The 19,549-nt window shown below is 37.3% G+C and overlaps 3 protein-coding genes across 4 annotated transcripts; all 3 read right to left on the bottom strand.

Annotated features, from left to right (window-relative positions):
* Positions 1–235: 235 nt before the first annotated feature.
* Positions 236–4,479, bottom strand: LOC131793665 (uncharacterized). The gene is made up of 6 exons (XM_059111112.2): positions 4,395–4,479; positions 2,884–2,973; positions 2,734–2,790; positions 1,907–2,084; positions 1,212–1,438; positions 236–514 (listed from the first exon to the last, which is right to left on the bottom strand). The coding sequence occupies exons 2-6, from the start codon at positions 2,963–2,965 to the stop codon at positions 435–437; spliced, it is 624 nt and encodes a 207-aa protein (XP_058967095.2). The 5' UTR covers positions 2,966–2,973; positions 4,395–4,479; the 3' UTR covers positions 236–434.
* Positions 4,480–5,521: 1,042 nt separating this feature from the next.
* On the bottom strand, positions 5,522–9,219 carry LOC131793744 (uncharacterized). The gene is made up of 5 exons (XM_059111222.2): positions 9,122–9,219; positions 7,266–7,355; positions 7,112–7,168; positions 6,287–6,464; positions 5,522–5,826 (listed from the first exon to the last, which is right to left on the bottom strand). The coding sequence occupies exons 2-5, from the start codon at positions 7,345–7,347 to the stop codon at positions 5,580–5,582; spliced, it is 564 nt and encodes a 187-aa protein (XP_058967205.2). The 5' UTR covers positions 7,348–7,355; positions 9,122–9,219; the 3' UTR covers positions 5,522–5,579.
* A 5,420-nt stretch (positions 9,220–14,639) lies between these two features.
* On the bottom strand, positions 14,640–18,734 carry LOC131793672 (uncharacterized). 2 transcript variants are annotated; one of them, XM_066172768.1, is made up of 7 exons: positions 18,535–18,734; positions 17,950–18,278; positions 17,580–17,701; positions 17,024–17,062; positions 16,476–16,638; positions 16,049–16,275; positions 14,640–14,917 (listed from the first exon to the last, which is right to left on the bottom strand). In XM_066172768.1, exons 3-7 carry the CDS (start codon positions 17,683–17,685, stop codon positions 14,862–14,864), a joined length of 591 nt encoding a protein of 196 aa, XP_066028865.1. In that variant the 5' UTR covers positions 17,686–17,701; positions 17,950–18,278; positions 18,535–18,734; the 3' UTR covers positions 14,640–14,861. The 2 variants fall into 2 exon arrangements, with proteins under 2 accessions (XP_066028865.1, XP_058967104.1); XM_059111121.2 differs by lacking the exon at positions 17,950–18,278.
* Positions 18,735–19,549: the final 815 nt, after the last annotated feature.

The raw sequence follows: 19,549 nt of genomic DNA, 5'->3' as shown, positions 1-19,549 counted from the left end.
ATTAAGAAGAATAGCTTGGAAAGGTTGCTGTTTTTCGACACTGTTCGCGATATTTATTTTCAAGAGCGTCCACACCCCTCCTTCTAGCTTGGATCCCAAACAGCTTATCAAGGGAACGAAAATTGAACTGTTCACATTCTGGGTTGATCGGCATTATCTGAAACGATATTCCTCGTTATTAATAGAATAAGTTAACTCTTGGTTAAAAGCAACGAACATAACGCGTACGAGTATCATTGTTACATTTTTTCCTCCTGTTTATTTAAACATCCTTACACAGCAAAGAGATGATTGAATGATCTTAAAAGTCATTCGTCAACACCAGTGTAAATGAAAAAAATAACATTCCAGAATGCAAATAGCTCGATGCCTGGCTAAGAACAAAAGGAGGATAACAATGTAATTAAGAGGGTTTATCTACCATCAGGATTTGGCTAATTGTAAGTATTCAAGTCTTTGAGGTCCACTTGGTCGTACGCGTTGCCGTAATCAATCTCGCCATTACCACTGCCATCTGTAAAGTAGTGTGAGAAAAAAAAATAATCCTTATGCAACGCAAAAGTAAACGTACATGATGGGTAGTGTAATTCAAAGGGTTTATTTTACTTGCTTGAGTTCTTTGTTTGTTTATCTGTTTAGATATTAATTTGTATATTTGCTCTGTATATTTTTCACATATTTTGACAGGAAGGCAAGAAAATGCAGAAGCTCAGTTCATTTATGAGAGATCTGGGAAGAGGTCTCAAGACAAGCTTACTCATGGATATAACATCATTTGTAATTTAATCGCCCTGTACCTTGAATCCTATAGACCCATATAGTCTGGTTATTTAAACAAAGTTGAGCCGTTGTCTAACAAAACCGCGTCCTGAGCAGTCCTCAATTTAGCTAAACCTTTTATCTGAACATTTATTTTTGTGAACAGCGTCAAGGGGGCCGAGAGCTGCGAGTGGAAGGACATTTATTCATTTAAATCAACCCACTTACAGAGAATGCCTGAAGCCCACTGACTGGGTAAAACCCTGGTTTTGGTTAGACCTCTTGTAAGTAACCGGCCCAGTTGGGTTTCGCTACACTTAGAATTCTGAAACAGTCAAGCTCTCTCTTTAGTATAACAATAAAACAGCTCTATCCCGGCTGAAAAACAGAAAGGAAAATGTACATAAAACCTTAGGTAGAATATGTATAGTACACTTAAGAGTCTTGCATACCATCCATGATTTTGTATATGTAATTCTCTTGTTGGTTTTTCCCTACGCACTGCCCGTAAGCATTGTCATCACACGGCTGGTGGTATTGATTAGAGCAACTGCTCGAGTCTCCATGCGTGCTGTAACTTGTAGAGGCATGTGGATCACTGAAGCATCGTCCGTAGTCTTGGAGACCAAAGTAAGTAGAACCGTTCTGGGCACTGCTTTTGGCGCAGCGGCATGCCAGACTGTAAGAGGTAGCAATATACACTCATTAGTTTTTTGTCGTTTTGGGAGCTACAACTTCATGAAGCGGAGAGATTATGAAAGAATATAAAGAACGATCTCGTGGGATGTCTTCACAAACTACTCAAAAAGCGATCCAGCAAAAAAGCAGTAAACCTTCCTGTGTTCTGAGCCAATCTATTTTAAAACGTTTATTTATTGATATATCTTAAGACCTCTGGAGAAAATTTGAAAGACTTCTTATTTTAACATGACACACGAATTTTAAGTTGAAAAAAATGCCTCGCCAAAACATAAAATATAAAAAGTATGTGTGTAAAGATGTACAAAAAGAAAAGAAATGAAAGTAGTAAAGCTCTGAAAACCCTGTATTTAACTATTTGGTCTCTCTTTGAAGATCGCGACCATATTTTCAATTTATGGCAAACAGGATGAAGTTGTGGAAATATTTTACTTTATATACTGTTCACCTTTTGAGGTATGTACTGTAGTCGCCCCAGTTCACCTCTTGTCCACTGTAATTTGGCTCGCTTGGTATCCTGTCTTGGAAAAGTTCCTGTGAAAGCGCTCTGTCGCTGGTGTCTTCTTTGAAGCATCCGACTTTCACATAGTTAACATCGCAGATACTGCGTAATTTGATAGGATTCTCTGGATAACCAAGAAGAAAAAAATTGTAATACTGAGAGTTATCATTTTTCTTTCAGTTTGGTTAGCTAGGCTATGGAAGAATATGAGACTTAAATCTTAAAGTATAGGAGATAGAGAGTAAGGAGTTTCTCTAATATAAATTGACAACCAGGGCCTGGAGTTTGGAGGACTGAGTACATTTAGAGTTTCTTTCTTCCTTTACCTTTTGAATGAAATTTTGGCCCCGAAAGGAAGGAGTGAGAGAAAAGTTTAAAAGAGATTTAATCAAAATCCATGTCTGATACTTAAGTAAGGTGGTTGGACATGTAATGTAAGTTAGCCCAAGTAAAACGAGTGAAAATTGATAACAAACAAACAAACAGGTTAAATTTAATATACCACGGAACACTACTTCATGAAAACAGCTAGTAAGGTTGTCGGAAAAAAGACAAAAGTGCACGTGGCATAATGAAAAAATATTCTAGCCAAGGAATAGGCTGTCCATCATTTTTCTATGGGTCTAACAGCGTGATAATTCTCTAAGAATTCTGGAATCATACCCTCATATCGTTTGTAAATCTATAGCCGACACAGATTTAACGCGAATTGTCAATCATGTCTTTGAGCTGAGACGAAATTAGGTTTCGAATTTTTGTCTAATTTAACTTACCAGCTTCTTCTAAATCCTCAAAAAGAGTATTCACTTTTTTTCGTTCATCTTTGGTTTCTAAAATAGCAGAGTAAGGTGAATTAGTGTATTTCGACGTTCAACACTGCTAATGCGTAATGGAACTTGAAAGATTTGTTACTTTCATCTCACCTCTTTTTGAATTACGTTGAAGCCGTGCGTGTGACCCAACAATGATGGAGAGCAACAGTAAGGAAGAGGCTATTACCTGCATATTTTGAACTGTTAAAGTACTTCATCATTAGAACAACAACCGTTTGTAAAGTATATTTGGACTCCATGTTAGTCCTAATAAACAATAAACGCCAAAAATCTAGACAGTAGGCGTAAAAATTGACGGGGGAGTTTTAAGGGCGTCCCCCCCCCTTCCATCTTTGTTACGAAAAACCAGTAATTGATGATTGAAAAGGCCTGGTATTTCCTTGAAAAAACGGGAGCGAAGGTTTCTTCATCAAGAATCCACGCTCTTACTTAATATCGAGAGAATGAATAAAGAGGGTAAGTTTCTAAAGAAACTGTGGTGCAGCATCGGTGGGAGAGTGTAACAGGGTAATTTAGTATCATCAACTGAGTTGTTAAAGTAAATTGGTCACCGTAAAAGAGTTTCAAAGTTGACGTTTCAAGCGTTAGCCCTTCGTCTGAGCGATTGACAAAGGGCTGAGCTCTGATGAAGGGCTAGCGCTCGAAACGTCAGCTTTTAAACTCTTCATGGCTCCCAATTTACGTTACCAACTCAGTTGTTAGCACTAAATTACCCTAAGTATCGAGATAGTTTTTTAACATGTAATTTTGTTTATACGAAGGCCTTACTTTCACAGAAAATACCTTTAAAATTCCTGAACTGTCAAAGATGACTGTTGTTGACAAATTAAAACAAAAAGTGTCATACAAAGCACACATCTTTGTGTATCTAGGTTTGAATATTTAAATTTTAAATGGCTGCAGATATGTGGTTGCTTTCTTGTGCCATTGCATTCCTTGCGTAATAATTCAAGATCGGTCTATAATATGCAGTCGGATATCTCACAAAAACATCCGACACATTTAGGCACAGCACTGAGCCATTTTAAAGTGGACAAGTTTTTGATGTACGATATTGCATGTCTCTCCAAATTGAGTGCGATCTTGTCGAAGTCATATTCTAGACGCGTTAAATACTTCTTCCACTTAACATAATACTAAATATCTCTGTTCTCTCGAATCATCTATCATGAGCAAATTTCTTATTCCCTGCATCAACGCTGGATAATGAAGTTTGACTGGTAAGAAAAATACCGTGAAGGTTTCACCGAGATTATTCGGGAATGTTTGAGACAGACCAAATTGTTATTGTTGGCAACGCAAAAAACCTCTGACAAAATGATATTTCAAAAATAAATCTTATATCCGTTGAATGGCAAAGTGAGTTTTTTTTCCCCAAGCATCTAAGAGCTATGAGGTTCGACAATTTTTCTGTAAATTCCAAATAAGACAAAGATGCTGTTAACCAAGAGGCAAAATACACTTTTAGGGAAAAAGAGAAATTTAGCCGAGTGCGGATAAGATTCTAACCTAGAGTAAAAGGTATGAAAAAGCATTTTAAAGCAAAATATTCTCTCTTGACTATAGTATGGTCTCATTCTAACAAAGGAAAAACTACTTACTCTCTCTCTCCTTTCAGACCTCTTTTACTGCAAAACCTTTGACCTTCCCGATGCAGGAATTCAGTCTTTACTCTAAAGTGAATGCCCATCTTTTAACAAACTTGATTTGCGCATTAAGTATGATTGACGAAGACGTCATATATTTTGTCACCACAAGACAAACATGACTAAAAATCCATAAACCCGTCAAGATGAACCATATTGTTTGGTACAATTATTGTAGTGCTAAGAGCATTTGGCATTAAAAGTGTATGTTGCCATTTTTCCTGATCATGAGAAGGTTGGAAAATTAAAAGTATTATACGGCACTTTGGTTTTTTCGTCTTACACACTCTTTTCGGTATGTCCCTGAGTGAATCGTGGGAGTAACTGATCCTTAATCCCACCTTAAAATTCCTCGTTCAATTTGTTTTCGATCATCGTTCAATTACCAGCATGACCTGGGAGCTTGGAGCCGGGAAAAACGGGGGTGGGGTGGGGGCACAGGGTGTTATGCCTTGGAGGCATAATAAATGAGTAGGAGATGTTTTCATTTACAATAAACCTTGCTGTAAAAAATCGCTAACCGACCCCAATACACAGCAAACAAATTCATTTACGATCAAATGAAAGGAGCTGCGGTGCTAATCCAAAAACATCATTTTTTTTTTCCTTGCATTTCTAGAAGTAACCCACCACCTTCAGCAATCGGTTGCCAGATGAATTGAGTCCTATTATATTCGGCTTCCGACTTGAGGGTAAACTTCCGATTTCTAGACGGCGACCGTCAACTTCAACTGTTCGAGACCTCTAACATCATCTTAATCCAACGTCCATCTTCAAATTCGTTATTTTCAATCAAATAATTATATCAACTTGCTGTACCGTAGTTACAAAATGTCTGAGACGGCTGCAAGATCGTAAACGATGACGATAATTATGATTACTATTGGGCAATGCCGAGTTGCATTAATTTTCTGTTCAATATTTGAATCGAATCGAGATGCATAACAAGTTCAATCCTCAATTTAGCTGAACCTTTATCTGGACATTTGTTTTTGTGAACAGTATCAAGGGGGCCGAGAGCTGTGAGTGGAAGGACATTTATTTATTTATTTCAATCAACCCTCTTACAGAGAGTACCTGAGGCCCACTGACTGGGCGAAACCGTACTTGAAAACCTTAGATCGAACACTTATAGTACACTTAAGCGTCTTGCATACCATCCACGCTGATGTGGTATATGTAATTCACTTCTTTGCCTCTTCCTATGCACTGCCCGTAAGCATTGTCATCACACGAGTAGAAGTATTGATTAAAGCAATGGCTCGAGTTTCCATGCCTGCTGTAACTTGTAGAGGCATGTGGATCACTAAAGCATCGTCCGTAGTCTTGAAGACCAAAGTAAGTAAAACCATTCTGGGCACTGCTTTTGGCGCAGCGGCATGCCAGACTGTAAGAGATAGTGATAGCCACTTAGTAGTTTTTCGTCGTTTTGGGAGCTACAACTTCATGAAGCGGACAGATTATAAAAGAATGTAAACAATCACCTCGTGAACTCTCGTCATAAAGTACTCGATAAACGACGCAGAAAAAAAGCATGAAACTTTCCTCTGTTCTAAGTCAAATTGTGTTGAAACGTTTTTAATTATTGACTCATCTTAAGACCTCTTAAGAAAATTTGAATGACTTCTCGTTTTCACATGACATACGAATTTTAAGTTGGAAAAAATATATCTCGCCCAAACACGAACACGCAAACTGCATGTGTGTGCAGAGGTAAAAATAATGAAGTAAAGCTCTGAAAACTCCGTATTTAACTTTATGGCATCTCTCCGATGATCATGACCATATTTTCAATTTATGGCAAACACGATGAAGTTGTTGAAATATTTTATTTAAATAATGTTCACCTCTTGAGGTATGTATTGTAGTTGGCCCAGTCTACCCTTTGTCCACTGTAATTTGGACCGCTTGACATCCTGTCTTGGAAAAGTTCCTGTGAAAGTGTTCTGTTGTTGGTGTCTTCTTTGAAGCATCCGACTTTCTCATAGTTAACCTCGCAGATACTGTGTAATTTGATAGGATTCTCTGGATAACCAAGGCGAAAAAAAAATGTAATACTGGGAGTTATGATTTTTTTTTCTCTGTTTACTTAGCTAGGCTATGGAAGAAAATGAGACTTAAATCTTAAAGTAGAGGGATAGAGAGTGAGGAGTTTCTCTAATATATATTGACAACCAGGGCCTGGATTTTTGAGGACTGAGTACATTTAGCGTTTCTTTCTTCCTTTACCTTATGAATGGAATTTTAGCTACGACGGGAAATAATCAGAGAAAAATTTAAAAGAATTGATCAACATCCATGCCTGATACTTCAGTAAAGTGGTTGGACATGTAATGTAAGTTAACTCAGGTAAAACGAGTGGAAATTGAAAAAAAAAACGGTTACATTTAATTTACCACGAAACACTATTTCATTTATACAGCTATTTCGAGAAAGGTTGTCGGAAAAAGGACAAAAGCGCACCCGACATGATGAAAAAGTTTTCTAGTCAGCAATAGACTGTCATTTTTCTATAGGTCTACCAGCGTAATAATCCACTTAGAAGTCTGGAATAACGCCCTCATGTAGTTTGTAAACCTATAGCCGACATCGACCGATTTAGCGCGGATTATAGATCATATCTTTGAGCTGAGACGAAACTAGGATACGAATTTTTGTCTCGTTTAACTTACCAGCTTCTTCTAAATCCTCAAAAAGCGTATTCACTTTTTTTCGCTCATCTTTGGTTTCTAAAATAGCAAAGTAAGGTGAATTAGTGCATTTCAACGTTCATGCAGCACTGCTAACGCGTAATGGAACTTGAAAGATTTGTTACTTTCATCTCACCTCTTTTTGAATTACGTTGAAGCCGTGCGTGTGACACAGCGATGATGGAGAGCAACAGTAAGGAAGAGGCTATTACCTGCATATTTTGAACTGTTAGAAATAATTTATCATTAGAACAACAACCATTTGTATAGTATATTTGGACACAATGTTAGTCGTAGTTATAGTCATTGATATAATGGTGTAACACCTTCAAGGCGCCCCATGTCGATCGCTGTAGAGTTGTAGAAAAAGCTATCCACTCATTTGGTACCTAATAGTTTCGTACGCTGTAATTTCGTTCCCAAATTCAGTGAGTTTTTAAATTAAATTGATCACCGTAAAGAGTTTCAAAGCTGACGTTTCGAGCGTTAGCCCTTCGTTAGAGCAATTCGCGAAGAGCTAGCTCTGACGAGGGGCTAGCGCTCGAAACGTCAGCTTTTAAACTCTTTATGGCAGCCAATTTACGCTATCAACTCAGTTGTTCACACTAAATTACCCTAAGTATCGAGATAGTTTTATAACAAGTGATTTTTTTATACGAAGGCGCTACTTTTACAGCAAATACTGTTAAAATTCCTGAACTGTCAAAAGATGACTGTTGCTGACTCTCATAAATTAAACCAAAAGTGTCATGCAAAGCACACAACTTTGTGTATCTAAGTTTGAATATTTAAATTTGAAATGGCTGAGATATGTGGTCGCTTTCTTGTGTCACTGCATTCCTTTCGTAATAATTTAAGATCGGTTCATACTATGCAGTCAGATATCTCACAAAAAACATCCAACACATTTATCCAGGACAGTACTGAACCCTTTTAAAGTGGACAAGTTTTTGATCCACGATATTGCATTTCTCTCCAAATTGAGTAAGATCTTGCCGAACTCCTAATCTAGACGCGTTTAATACTTCTCCTATTTGATACAATAATAAATGTTTCTGTTTTCTCGAATCATCTATCATGAGAAAATTTCTTATTCTGGATTCTCTGCATTCAACGCTAAATAATGAAGTTTGACCAGTAGGAAAAATACCTTTGATCAGTCTCAAAGATGTACAAAAGTTAAGATACTCTTTTCCAAAAATAGCGTCCAAATGAAAATTTAAAAAAAACAACAACAACAACAACAAGGAGAAAAGGTCTACTGACAGCAAGACATTTCACGATATCAATGATAAGTAGAGATCTGAAAGGGTTCTTATTTAGAGATCCAAGTTTTTTTATGACGAGATAGATGACGCTCAAAGATATAAATTGTGACCCTCTTACATACAAATCTTTGTACATTTGTTTCATACTTTCAAAGCTAAATCAACGCATGGCTGACTCGCACTCTATAGGAATTGAAAAATTAAAGGTGGCCTATGTGGATTACATTTGAGGGGTGGTAAGCATTTTCAGTGCAACTTGATATCAAGCTGTTTTTACATGGAGAAGTCAACTCGACGAAATTAATGATGCATGGGCGTTGAAAATGTGACGCCCACAAGTATTTCGAAGCGCTACTCCAGATATGAATAAAGGTAACTTTTTTTTGTCTGTGAAGGTTTCACCGAGATTATTCGGCAATGTTTGAGACAGACCATATTGTTACTGTTGGCAACGCAAAAACCTCTGACAAAATGAAACAATAAAAAAGAAATCTTATATCCATTGGATGGCAAAGTGAGTTTTTTCTCCCTAGGATTTAAGAATTAGGTTAGACAATTTCTCTGTAAATTTCAAATGAGACAAAGATGCTGTAAACAAAACGCAAAACACACTTTAAGGGAAAAAGAGAAATTTAGTCGAGCGCGGATAAGATTCTACCCACTAAAGTAAAAAGTTCTCCTGACTATAGTATGGTCTCATTCTAACGAAGAAAAAACTACTTACTCCCTCCTTTTCAGACTCCTTTTACCGCAAAACCTTTGACCTTCCCGATACAGGAATGTAGCCTTTACTCAAATGTTAATACCTATCTTTTAGCAAACTTGATCTGCGCACTAAGAATGACTGACGAAGACGTCATATATTTTGTCACCACAAGACAAACATGACCGGGAATCCATAAACCCGTCAAGATGACCCGCATTATTGAGCATAATTATTGCTAAGAGCAACTAGCATTAAAAGTGTATGTTCCCATTTTTCCTGATCATGAGAAGGATGAGAAATTGAAAGTACTGCAGGGGACTTTTGAGTAAGTCTCTGCGTGAATCGTGGGAGTAACTAATCCATACTCCCACCTTAAAATTCCTCGTTCAATTTTTTTTCGATCATCGTTTAATTACCAGCATGACCCGGGAGCTTGGAGCCGGGAAAAACGGGGGTGGGGTGGGGGCACAGGGCGTTATGCTTTGGATGCATAATAAATGAGTAGGATATGTATTCATTTACGTTAAACTTTGCTGTACATAGCAAAGTAATTCATATACGATCAAATAAAAGGAACTGCGGAGCTAATCCAAAAACATAATTTTTTTCCTTGCATTTCTAGAAGTAACCCACTACCTTCAGCAATCGGTTGCCAGATGAATTAAGTCCAATTACATTCGGCTTCCGACTTGAGGGTAAACTTCCGATTCCTAGATTGCGACCGTTCACTTTAGTTTGAGACCTATAACATCTCCACTATCGACCGTCCTTCTTCAAACTCGTTATTTTCGGGAAGAATCAGTGATATAATCTTGACGTCTGTATGGAGAACTTATAGGGCCAATAACAAAATACTCATAAAAAAAAATGCGCTTCACTTGCCAGTAATCAAAGAATTGCATAAACAAACTTTAAGGCAATTAAACCTGGTAGAGAGAGATGATAATGACAGCATATTAAAATGAGGCAAAATTATTTCGACTTATTTGAGAATATTTACAAATAGAAGCGGCAAAAGAGTGAATAAACATTGAAATAAACGAAAACGGTTCAAGGATCGTAGCTTGCAGTGTTGAGAATGTATGGGATTTAAACCGAACATTATAACAATCATTCACTTTTGTCTACAAGTTAAAATCAATAATGCTGAATTCAAACATGAAAAAAAACTTAAACTTTCCAGGCCTAAAATAGTATAAGATTCTGGTAGAGAATACAGCGCACGCTCGAATTGAGTCGTTCCCCCACCTTCATGCAACACAGATAATAAATTTACACTCTAAATAAGCTTTATTGAGACGACTAGGCAAAAAAATTCAATAAAATGATTCTATCTACTTTTACTGTACTTGAGCTACATAATGTCCGAGACGGCTGCAAGATCTTTAACGAGTAGAGAAACAATGATGATGAGGATAGGAATGTATGACATATTGTGCGTTTGTCAAAAAAGATAAAAGAAGATGAAAGAAAAATTGTTAAACGAAGAAAAAAGTTTGTGTGACGAGTAACTAAATCTTATTTTGTTATATATTTGTACATTCTCAGATCTCAGTTTATAGTCGCTGACTAATATTCTTCCGGTCTGAGCTCACCATTTCCACTTTGAGCATCAGATTCTGAAACAAAAGGAAACAACAAATCTGAGCTTGAGGAAAATCATCTACCTACAATTTTGATCATTGGATTTCCCTTAAGGTGTTTTTTGAAGACCGGTTAAAGAAACTCAGACTGTGCTGAATGAAAATATGCATTTACATCTTGTAAAATTGGACTATCTTTGTCACAGTGGCTAACTTACGTTACCAACTCAGTTGAACTCAGTTGATAATACTAAATGACCCTGTTATACTTTCCCACCGACGTAGCACCACAGTTTCCTAAGAAAATTGCCCCCTTCATTTCATTTGTCTTTGTCATTTGATTGGATATAACTCACTGTCTGATGAACATACCTTCCTCAGTGAGCGCTTTCAATTGCTCCTGATAGTTATCTTTTGCAGGGCCTTTATGGAGGTTTAGCTCTAAATAGATTAAATCAAATTGAAAAAGTTAGATCGTACTAAGGAAATATCAAGCTAAGAGACTTGATCTCAATAAAGAGCTTTTCTTAATTCATTCTAAGTAGTGTTCATAACTTCGAGGATCGCTCCCGTATTCGTTTCTTCAACCGCAGTTTACATGTATAATTTTCATGTATTTACAGTCATTTTTCGATCATCGCTGTTTTCCCATGAGAATGTAGAACTAGTCAATCTACGTCACTCATTTTTCTCACGTGGACATTTCGTCAGCGCCCAATCGCTCTCTACCAAAATATTCGAGCAAGTCAGCGCCGGGTGCAATTCACATTATTCCCTGAAGAACATTTTGCCTTTCAAGGAATTGCGCGCCTTCAAGTAAAGCCACAATCAATTATTCATGCTTATTGTTTTGATCACTTAATTTCACGTGCTTCATAGTCTGTGTGACTTAATGGTAAATCCCAACACAGTTTCAAGATTTTGGGTCCCCTGCACTCCAACCCAGCCCTCCTTGAATTAAGAAGGTCACTTACTCTTGAGTCAATGCACATCAAATGAAATGATTCACATATCGTCTGCTAAATTTTTAAAACAGCTTTGGCTTACCTGACTCTCTCAAATCCCTCATTGTTTCTTCGAGTTCCTCGGCGTCGGTTTTATGTTCTTCTAAACAAAAACAAAAAAAATTATACTTGAGTCCCAACACAATGGTGCAATACTTGGAACTCGTTTGGGAGTAAAAAGATTGAATCTATAATTGATTGCCTCACCTTTCTGAAGTGATATGGATTTAGCTTCCATTCCCAAAACACAAATGAGAAGCACAAAACATATCAACGGTGTGCGCATCTTAGCTTCTGCTGAGAGAGAGGTAAAGAAGGAAAGAAAAAAATAGCAATTCATTGGACGCTGAAAACGTGGCAAAAATAACGTTAAGAAATATATTTTTCCTCACTTATCACAGAGATTTGAGAAATTTGAAAGCAAACTATATCATCAGGTTTATATTTTTTAATTAATCTCCGAGATGTTATAGGTGATATTAGCCTGTATATTATTTCATTGTGCATCTCAGTTAGATCATGACATGCTACGAAATATACTTGTAAAGTCGCGGGCTTGAGCTGTTTTGAGAGCTGTGTCCATTAAAGGATCCAGTTTTGTTTAATTTCTTAAGTTTTCAGTTCGCATGTACGCCTTAATTATCAACAAAATCCCTGAAAAAAACTTACTACAGAGATTCAAAGAGGACATTTTTCAATCATTAACAGTTTTTATGGTAAAATAGGGATTCATTTAAACTTTATAACACATTAGGCGAATTGTTTAAATATCTAGGTCTGATGAAGATTGTTTCCCTGAATAGCATGTTAATGAAATGCATGCCAGAGAAAAAAAGAGATACTTCAACTTAAAACCCCAATTAAAAATCAATAATTTAAATCCTCGATAAAAGCAAACATACCTGTGACACGAAAAATTAAAAACCCAACGTTTTGCGCAAAACTGAAGAAATTTGGTTGGGAATTGATCTCACAAGCCTAGTATCTAGTTAGCTTCTGGTTTTCATTACCTTGGAGTAAACTAAAATCTTATTTATGGGCCCAACCCTCATCCGCAAGTTTCATTGTAGGGCTGGGTTGTGTAATTGTATCCATGCTTACCTTGTAAATGAAAAATCTTAACAAAATGTGAAAAACGTAGATCTCAAATCTCGAGCTTAGCATCCCAGCACCCAATATTATGGATCAAAAAAGTTCTCCACGAGAGTTTTTGTCTTTTTACGTGCTAAATGATAAATTGCCTCTAGCTACATTCAGGCAAAGAACTGATGACAATCAAGTTTATTTGTTTTCGTCAAAAGAGCACCGGCAAGGTTTATCAATAGTTCATTGCCTAGCCTCTCTCTGCTAATTCTTCGAAAAATGATTCTCTCCAGTTGTACGAAACGGTACCTTTGATTATTCGAAGTCATGAGTGATTCAAGATTCTCTTGAAGGTAAAGAATTTTTAAGCGAGCTAGATGAGTAAAATTAGGGGAAATGTAAAACTCCGTGTCTGCCTTAGTGTTCAAAGAATGTACTCGCTGATTGCTTCACAGAGAAGAGAGGTCAATCTTTGTCAGACCTGAGATAAAAAAAATATGTGTGCATTATATCAAGAGGTTTTGACTCAACGTGCGTTTCACAGCATTTAAATATGTACGCACAGGCTGTTTCTAAGAAGTACGTATATGAATTACACTGATTTACAAATATGATTTGGTGTACTACCGGTGCGTGAGTTCCTACCCAACTTCTAAACCCGTCCAATTGTTTCAAAATTCTAGATAACTAGAATTTTTACAGTTACCTCTATCCAACGCTTGGATGTTCTTCGAGTGACAGTCGAATAAGGTACCCGAAGAATGAAGCAGGCTTAAATTTAACCAAAACACGAGGCAAATGGCACCAAGGACCTTGCACACCGCTCGAAGCAGGGGTTTCCTAACTCCTGCAGGATTTTGTCTTCGTTATGCAGGAATGTTTTTCCACCCCCGTGTTTGCTAAATCCACATATAGGCTTTAATAAAGTGTGGTTAATGCTTAACGAGCTCAAGTCCTCTATTTACTTAAAAGGGTTTACCTTTAAAAGTACTTCAATAGATTTAAATTCTTCACTGGAGAAGCTGATATTTCTCCTTTGATTTTTTGCGTTCATTCTCAACCAAAGTGCCCAACTTTCTTTGCATTGATCTCAATTTTTTCTTGTGGGAAAATCTTTCCGAAATAAAATTATTCTGCGTTTATTTTTTTCGTGATCGACCTGTTTAACTATTCAATGACATCTTATGACCATTTTCATGCTAATTTTTCGGTCTCCTAGAACAAACATTCTCTCAGGAGATATTTCACTTAACGATTCAACTTTTACTACTGCTGGGGTCTCAAGTATTACCAAGTCCCGGATGCAGCCTTGATATTTTAGTCTTCACAACATGACAGCTACGGCAAATACCTCAGGAGAAAAGGAAAGTTCAAGCGGAACAATGTTCAGTTTCCATAAGTCATTTTTAAACCTTTCAACTGACCAGTATGCTTCTTTCAAAATTTTGTCATTTTTCAAACGCGGTGAATAATTGAAGAGCCGGATTTGTTGCCCTAGACTTGATCAACATTTAACTCTCACGAGTGACTAATAGAGAATTTCTCCTGACTATATCAATACCAGACCAAGCACAGTTGTGACAAGAATAAAGGAAAACATCAAATAGAGGATCATTGGTTGGTCCAATACCAAATTCTCAAAACTAACATTATAAGATTTTTAAGCAGACAGTCAGGAGAATTACTAATGAGATCTTGAGAGTGAAAGGGTTCACAATTAGCCCTCGACCCACCCAGTAAAGCACGGATTCGACCACTGACATTAAAAGTGTTGCCGTAACATAGTCTACACCTTATCGTTAGTATTAAGAACATGAACCTATGATGTCCTCGTTTTTGTCCGAAAAAAAACTAATGAAACATCACACTGATAACATGGTGCTATTTATTTCAAGAAACATACAGTGCACTAGGAAAATATTTTTAAAAAAGCCCTGACTGAAGATTCATATGCCTCTTGATATAACTTTTGCTAATTTGTATAATGGCTTGCTGTTTCTCTGTCTCCCAAACACAGATCAATGAAGGAGAACGATCTTAATGTTTCTGAACATGGCACTTTCTTCAGTCTCGGCGAACATTTAAGCGTCAGTACTCCTCTGGGTTTATTGGTGGCCCCACACCACTCCCATCTGGATTATCTCCTAAGAAAGAGAGAGAGGTAGAGAAAAAACATTTCTTTAGGCCATTTAGTTGAATCAGCTCCTCTAAGGCATTTTGCTCCTGATTCTCAGACAGTCCGACGTCTAGAGTCCTGCAAGTGAAGGGCCGGTTAAACAAGTGACTTCGTACTGTCTGAGATTCAGGCAATAGCGCGAGGTACTACGGGAATAGCAACAACAGGTTTTGTAAAGAGGCAGTAGGTTAGATGTGGTCACTGAATTTGATTGAGGGTTGCGAATTTTTAAAACGTATAGACTTACACGCGATTAGTGCACAAAGCTGAAAGGAGGGTGAGAAACGCAAGTTTTGATGAGTACAATTATAACGTTCAAGAGCGAACATTAAGCTCTCGTTTCTTCTCAGATTCTGATTTGGCTGCCTTTGGCTGCCTGCAGCACCTTCATATAAACTTTAATCAACTTTCAGATTTACAAGTAAAATGACAAATCTGAGGTAAGCTTAAAACCGAATGCAAGACTCCTTAAAAATAAGCCACCTATTATTACATCTACAGAATTAATTGAGTAATAAAATTATCTAAAAAGTCGTTATTGTAACATGTCAGTTATAAATAAGACATGCGAAATGAACGCTTATCCATAAAGTTATTATAAATGAACTAATGATTAAGTAAAGTACAGTGTAAAATTTTAAAAAATCCACATTAAACTTATTATGACAAAAGGCCATCAAATTCTCGCTAAAGATGGACAAGGTATTTGACTCTCTTATACTGAAGAAATGTAAAATGGTTTCCGTGTTTACATAGCCTGATGTAAACACACGGGAGGTTGGGAGAACACGAGATAAGCGTAGGAAACCACGACACGAAGCGGAGTGGTTTCCAGTTTATCGAGTGTTCTCCCAACCTCCCAAGTGTTTACATCAGGCTATGTAAACACGGAAACCATTTTACATTTCTTTTATAAAATAATTATGAAAGAGGAACGAAAACCGTGTTTACATACGCTCATGTAAAATGGTTTTATGGCCAATCAGAGCGCGCGTACTATTTGAATTATTTTATAATAAGAGGTAGTTCATTCCACAGGAATGAAGTATGCTTCTTTTCTTCCTTTGCACTCTTCTTTTCGCCATAACGGTTATCTCACCTGGAACTATTTGATAAACAAAGTTCACATGAGCCACTCCAGCACACGGCTTGTTTCTAATGGTGTCACATCCGACCTTGTACTCTGTATCAACACATTTGTCGCTTTTACTGTAAATGTTGAACCGCTGTGCTGCGTCTGCAGCACTCCAGCACTCTCCGTAGAACTGAATCCCAAAAAAAGAATAACCTTTATTGGCTGCAGCCGTGGCACATCGACAAACGAGACTGAAAAAAGATCGGAATGAATAGATGGAAACTCGTTGGTATTTAGTAAATCACGCCATAATGTGGATTTCAGATTAGGTGAAGCCTATAGAGCCGCATATCTGATTTCTGTGGCATCAACGACCTAGAGATTATTCTACACTTTTGAGTTTACAAAGCTCGCTTCAAATACGCTCCACGTATAACAAATAAATACTTACTCAGGAAGGTACGAGTCATAACTTTCCCAATCTATTCTCTGACCGCTGAACCCTTTTCCTTTGTATCGATCTTGAAACAACAGTTCATTCATTGCCCTCGATGATGGGTTTCTCTTATCATTAAAGCAGCCAGCTTTCACGTGTTTTACTGAGCAAGAATAATCTGTTCGATAGAAAGTGCTGAAATCAGAGTTTATTGCAAAATATACAATTTAATTTTGCCATTTCAAATAAGTCGCTAGCTAGCCAAGAGGTAGAGAAGAAGCAAACTCGTTCAGGAAAGGATAGTGGAACTCAACGAAAATCGTAGCATAAACCACTTTTCAAAGAAAGGCCATTTGGACGCAATTCAAGTTTAGCTCAACATATTAGTTAAATGCGGTAAGATAAGGTTACATTAGCCTACACAACTCTAGGATCAAAAGTTCCTACCCCCCACCCCTCTCTGAAGACGATGAGTTGGCACGCTGGCTACTCATTTATATTTCAGTTACTCGCCTCACGAAATAGCTCACCTACGAGGAAAGAAATTTTATCAAAATCTGTACCTGACAAAGGTCTTTTTGCGCGAGGGACGTCTTTTAAACCTATACAGATGAAAAATGACTTTATTACATGTTACATTTGTCATTTCCTTACCAACTGTAACCAAAAACTAAAATTGTGTCAGTGCACAGCAGGGGTCCCTGAACTATTCACTTCGAAGGAAATCGAGTTGCGTTCAATTGCGAAATTTAACCCAAGTTTTCAAGTGCGCATCCCATGTAAATCCTCACCATATCTTCGTTCTGTTTTGGCTTATTATTCTCTCTTTGAAATAACAGCATGTTTGCCCATAACCTCCATGATACCAGAATGCAGTTACTTCAGCCTCCGGTCCCTTTCCCTTCCTTTTCTGACCAAACAAACGATTTCCTTTGACTTTTTATCACATGAAAAGGAATTCTTTCTTCTACCAAAATTTCGTGACTTGGGCTTTTATTACCCTCCGTTTCCCCCTTCAAACAACAGCCACGAGAGCCAGTTCACAACCGGCATCCCTGAGGCAAAAATAGCAACTTTAGTGCTTAAATCTAGGTGAAGCGGCCACGTTTCTTTACCTACCAAAATCATGCCCTGTGGATATCTCTTCGATGAATTCACCGTAAAGGCCAGTGATTTGAACAGTCCATAGACATACAAATACACAGAGAAATATATGTCTATCCATGGGGGTTTAATATGCACTAGTGAAAAAAATAACAGAGAAAAACACATTCAAGCTAGCCCAAGTCAAATTTTAAACCTTTAATCCCCAGGAGTGACGTCTACGAGATGAATCAAATACATGAATCAAGACATACTAAATGAATCAAAACATGAAGGTCACGAGGATGAAGTAAGCAATCGCCTATCAACAAGCTCTTCGTTGTTAAACACATTTTCCTCATCATCACCAAATGTATAGAAAAGTCAGTAGGGATGATATTCTCACCGATCTTAGGGTGTAAGAAGGTAACACGTTAAAGCATAAAGCTGAGTACAAACATTCCAAACGTAAAACCAGAAGAAAAAAAATTATTTGGTTTTCTGGTCAGCTTGCATGTTATTACAGTCAATTCTCAAACATTTTCTCGCGAGGGTGGGAAAACCCAAGTGGAGAATCATACATCAGCTTTTCTCAGTAGTAGACCATGGTTCTTTAAGTTTGTTGTGCGCCAGTGGCTGTTGGCAATTACAACCAAAAACATTCAAAACAGTCAAGGCAAGATAAGAATGCAAAATTGTGATTTGCATTTAAAACCAGCCTCTCTTTTTAAATGTCTACAAGAAGAGTAAACAAAATTTTAATTAACGTGTGAAGAACTGGATCTTTAAAATAATGAGCATATGTGGTGTATTGAAATTTTCCTTGAATATATCTCGACCAAGGAATTTCTCGAAGTCGAAAAATCGAAGGAAGCGGATGTCATAGGTGTATGGCTCCTTTCCTAATCAAAAACATTCTATAAGTCACATAATAAACCAGGTTGCTAGGGTCCGTAAGCATTTCAATTCGCCTGAAAGGATTCGTACAAACCTCCTCCTAAGAACTATCAAACAAGAGTCCTTTTCCTCCCTCTGATTCCACCCAACGAGTTAAAATGAGTATCGTTCTTTTCAAACCTCATTTACCCCTCAAAACTTTCCACAAGCAGTAAGTGATCTGTGCACTTTAGTTAACGAAATCTAAGATGGTATTAAAATGCAGGCATTACAAAGTAATCTATATGCGAGCGAAGACAGACACCGCCTTTGTTGCTATTAAACTTTAATCCAAATTCTGACAGGTTGACGCAAATGATAGAAATCCAGCCACCTCCACTCTTTAATAAGTTGTTGATTGACTTTCATTCGTTTATTTGCGCTAATTTACGTAATAAAAGCCATTTATTCCAAGACTCCTCTCCCCCACGTATTCTATAAGCGTCACTAATTTGGATCCAATTTTGTACGAGGCAAAATTGACTAAACTTTAAAAGTTAGTTTGTAGACCTTTTCTTCTGAGCCAGTTGACTAGCAACAATGAACTATTTATCTTTAAACACCTCCATGCCGCTATGATTAAATTTCGCGATTAGTGAAAACTGTCCGATTTCTTAAAACGGATATGAAAATGTAAACCTTTAAATAACTTTGGTTGAAATCGCAAAGTTGTACCCAGAGTCCCCGTTACGTTTGTCTAATCAAGGGGAGCAAGGACTCTGGGCACGAGATTCCTAAAATGGTGCCGGTATATAGGCCCTTATAGATTGTGTTAGCATGTCTGGCATAATTTGGAAAAACAAGCTTAGTGTTTTTCAATTTTTATAAAAGTAGCACAGATAGCATAATCAGCATATTTTAAGTTTTTTTTAAGGGAACATTACCAGAGTCATGACTTGCTTAGTTTCTAAGATTATGATTATTTTCAAGTCCGGTCCACGGTTCAGTCAATTATCAATTTTGCCATGTCTTGGGGTAGAAGGTAACTGCCATACTGCGTCATTCGTCGTCTAGATTGTGTCGGTCCCATTCCGCTTTCCCAAGCAACTAAATAGCATTGTGCAACTTAC

This window comes from Pocillopora verrucosa, chromosome 9 (genome assembly GCF_036669915.1).
Source record: "Pocillopora verrucosa isolate sample1 chromosome 9, ASM3666991v2, whole genome shotgun sequence".
NCBI classification, from domain to species: domain Eukaryota; kingdom Metazoa; phylum Cnidaria; class Anthozoa; order Scleractinia; family Pocilloporidae; genus Pocillopora; species Pocillopora verrucosa.
This window is presented reverse-complemented; position numbering and strand designations above follow the sequence as displayed.

Coding starts and splice junctions, on each gene's coding strand:
- LOC131793665 (XM_059111112.2), bottom strand. CDS start 2,965: ATGCAGGTAATAGCCTCTTCCTTACTGTTGCTCTCCATCATTGTTGGG. Junction 2,791..2,883: donor TCAACGTAATTCAAAAAGAG/GTGAGATGAAAG, acceptor CTGCTATTTTAG/AAACCAAAGATGAACGAAAA. Junction 2,085..2,733: donor TGAGGATTTAGAAGAAGCTG/GTAAGTTAAATT, acceptor TTGGTTATCCAG/AGAATCCTATCAAATTACGC.
- LOC131793744 (XM_059111222.2), bottom strand. CDS start 7,347: ATGCAGGTAATAGCCTCTTCCTTACTGTTGCTCTCCATCATCGCTGTG. Junction 6,465..7,111: donor TGAGGATTTAGAAGAAGCTG/GTAAGTTAAACG, acceptor TTGGTTATCCAG/AGAATCCTATCAAATTACAC. Junction 5,827..6,286: donor TACAATACATACCTCAAGAG/GTGAACATTATT, acceptor TATCTCTTACAG/TCTGGCATGCCGCTGCGCCA.
- LOC131793672 (XM_066172768.1), bottom strand. CDS start 17,685: ATGGATAGACATATATTTCTCTGTGTATTTGTATGTCTATGGACTGTT. Junction 16,276..16,475: donor TATGACTCGTACCTTCCTGA/GTAAGTATTTAT, acceptor ATCTTTTTTCAG/TCTCGTTTGTCGATGTGCCA. Junction 14,918..16,048: donor TGTTTATCAAATAGTTCCAG/GTGAGATAACCG, acceptor TCTCTTTCTTAG/GAGATAATCCAGATGGGAGT.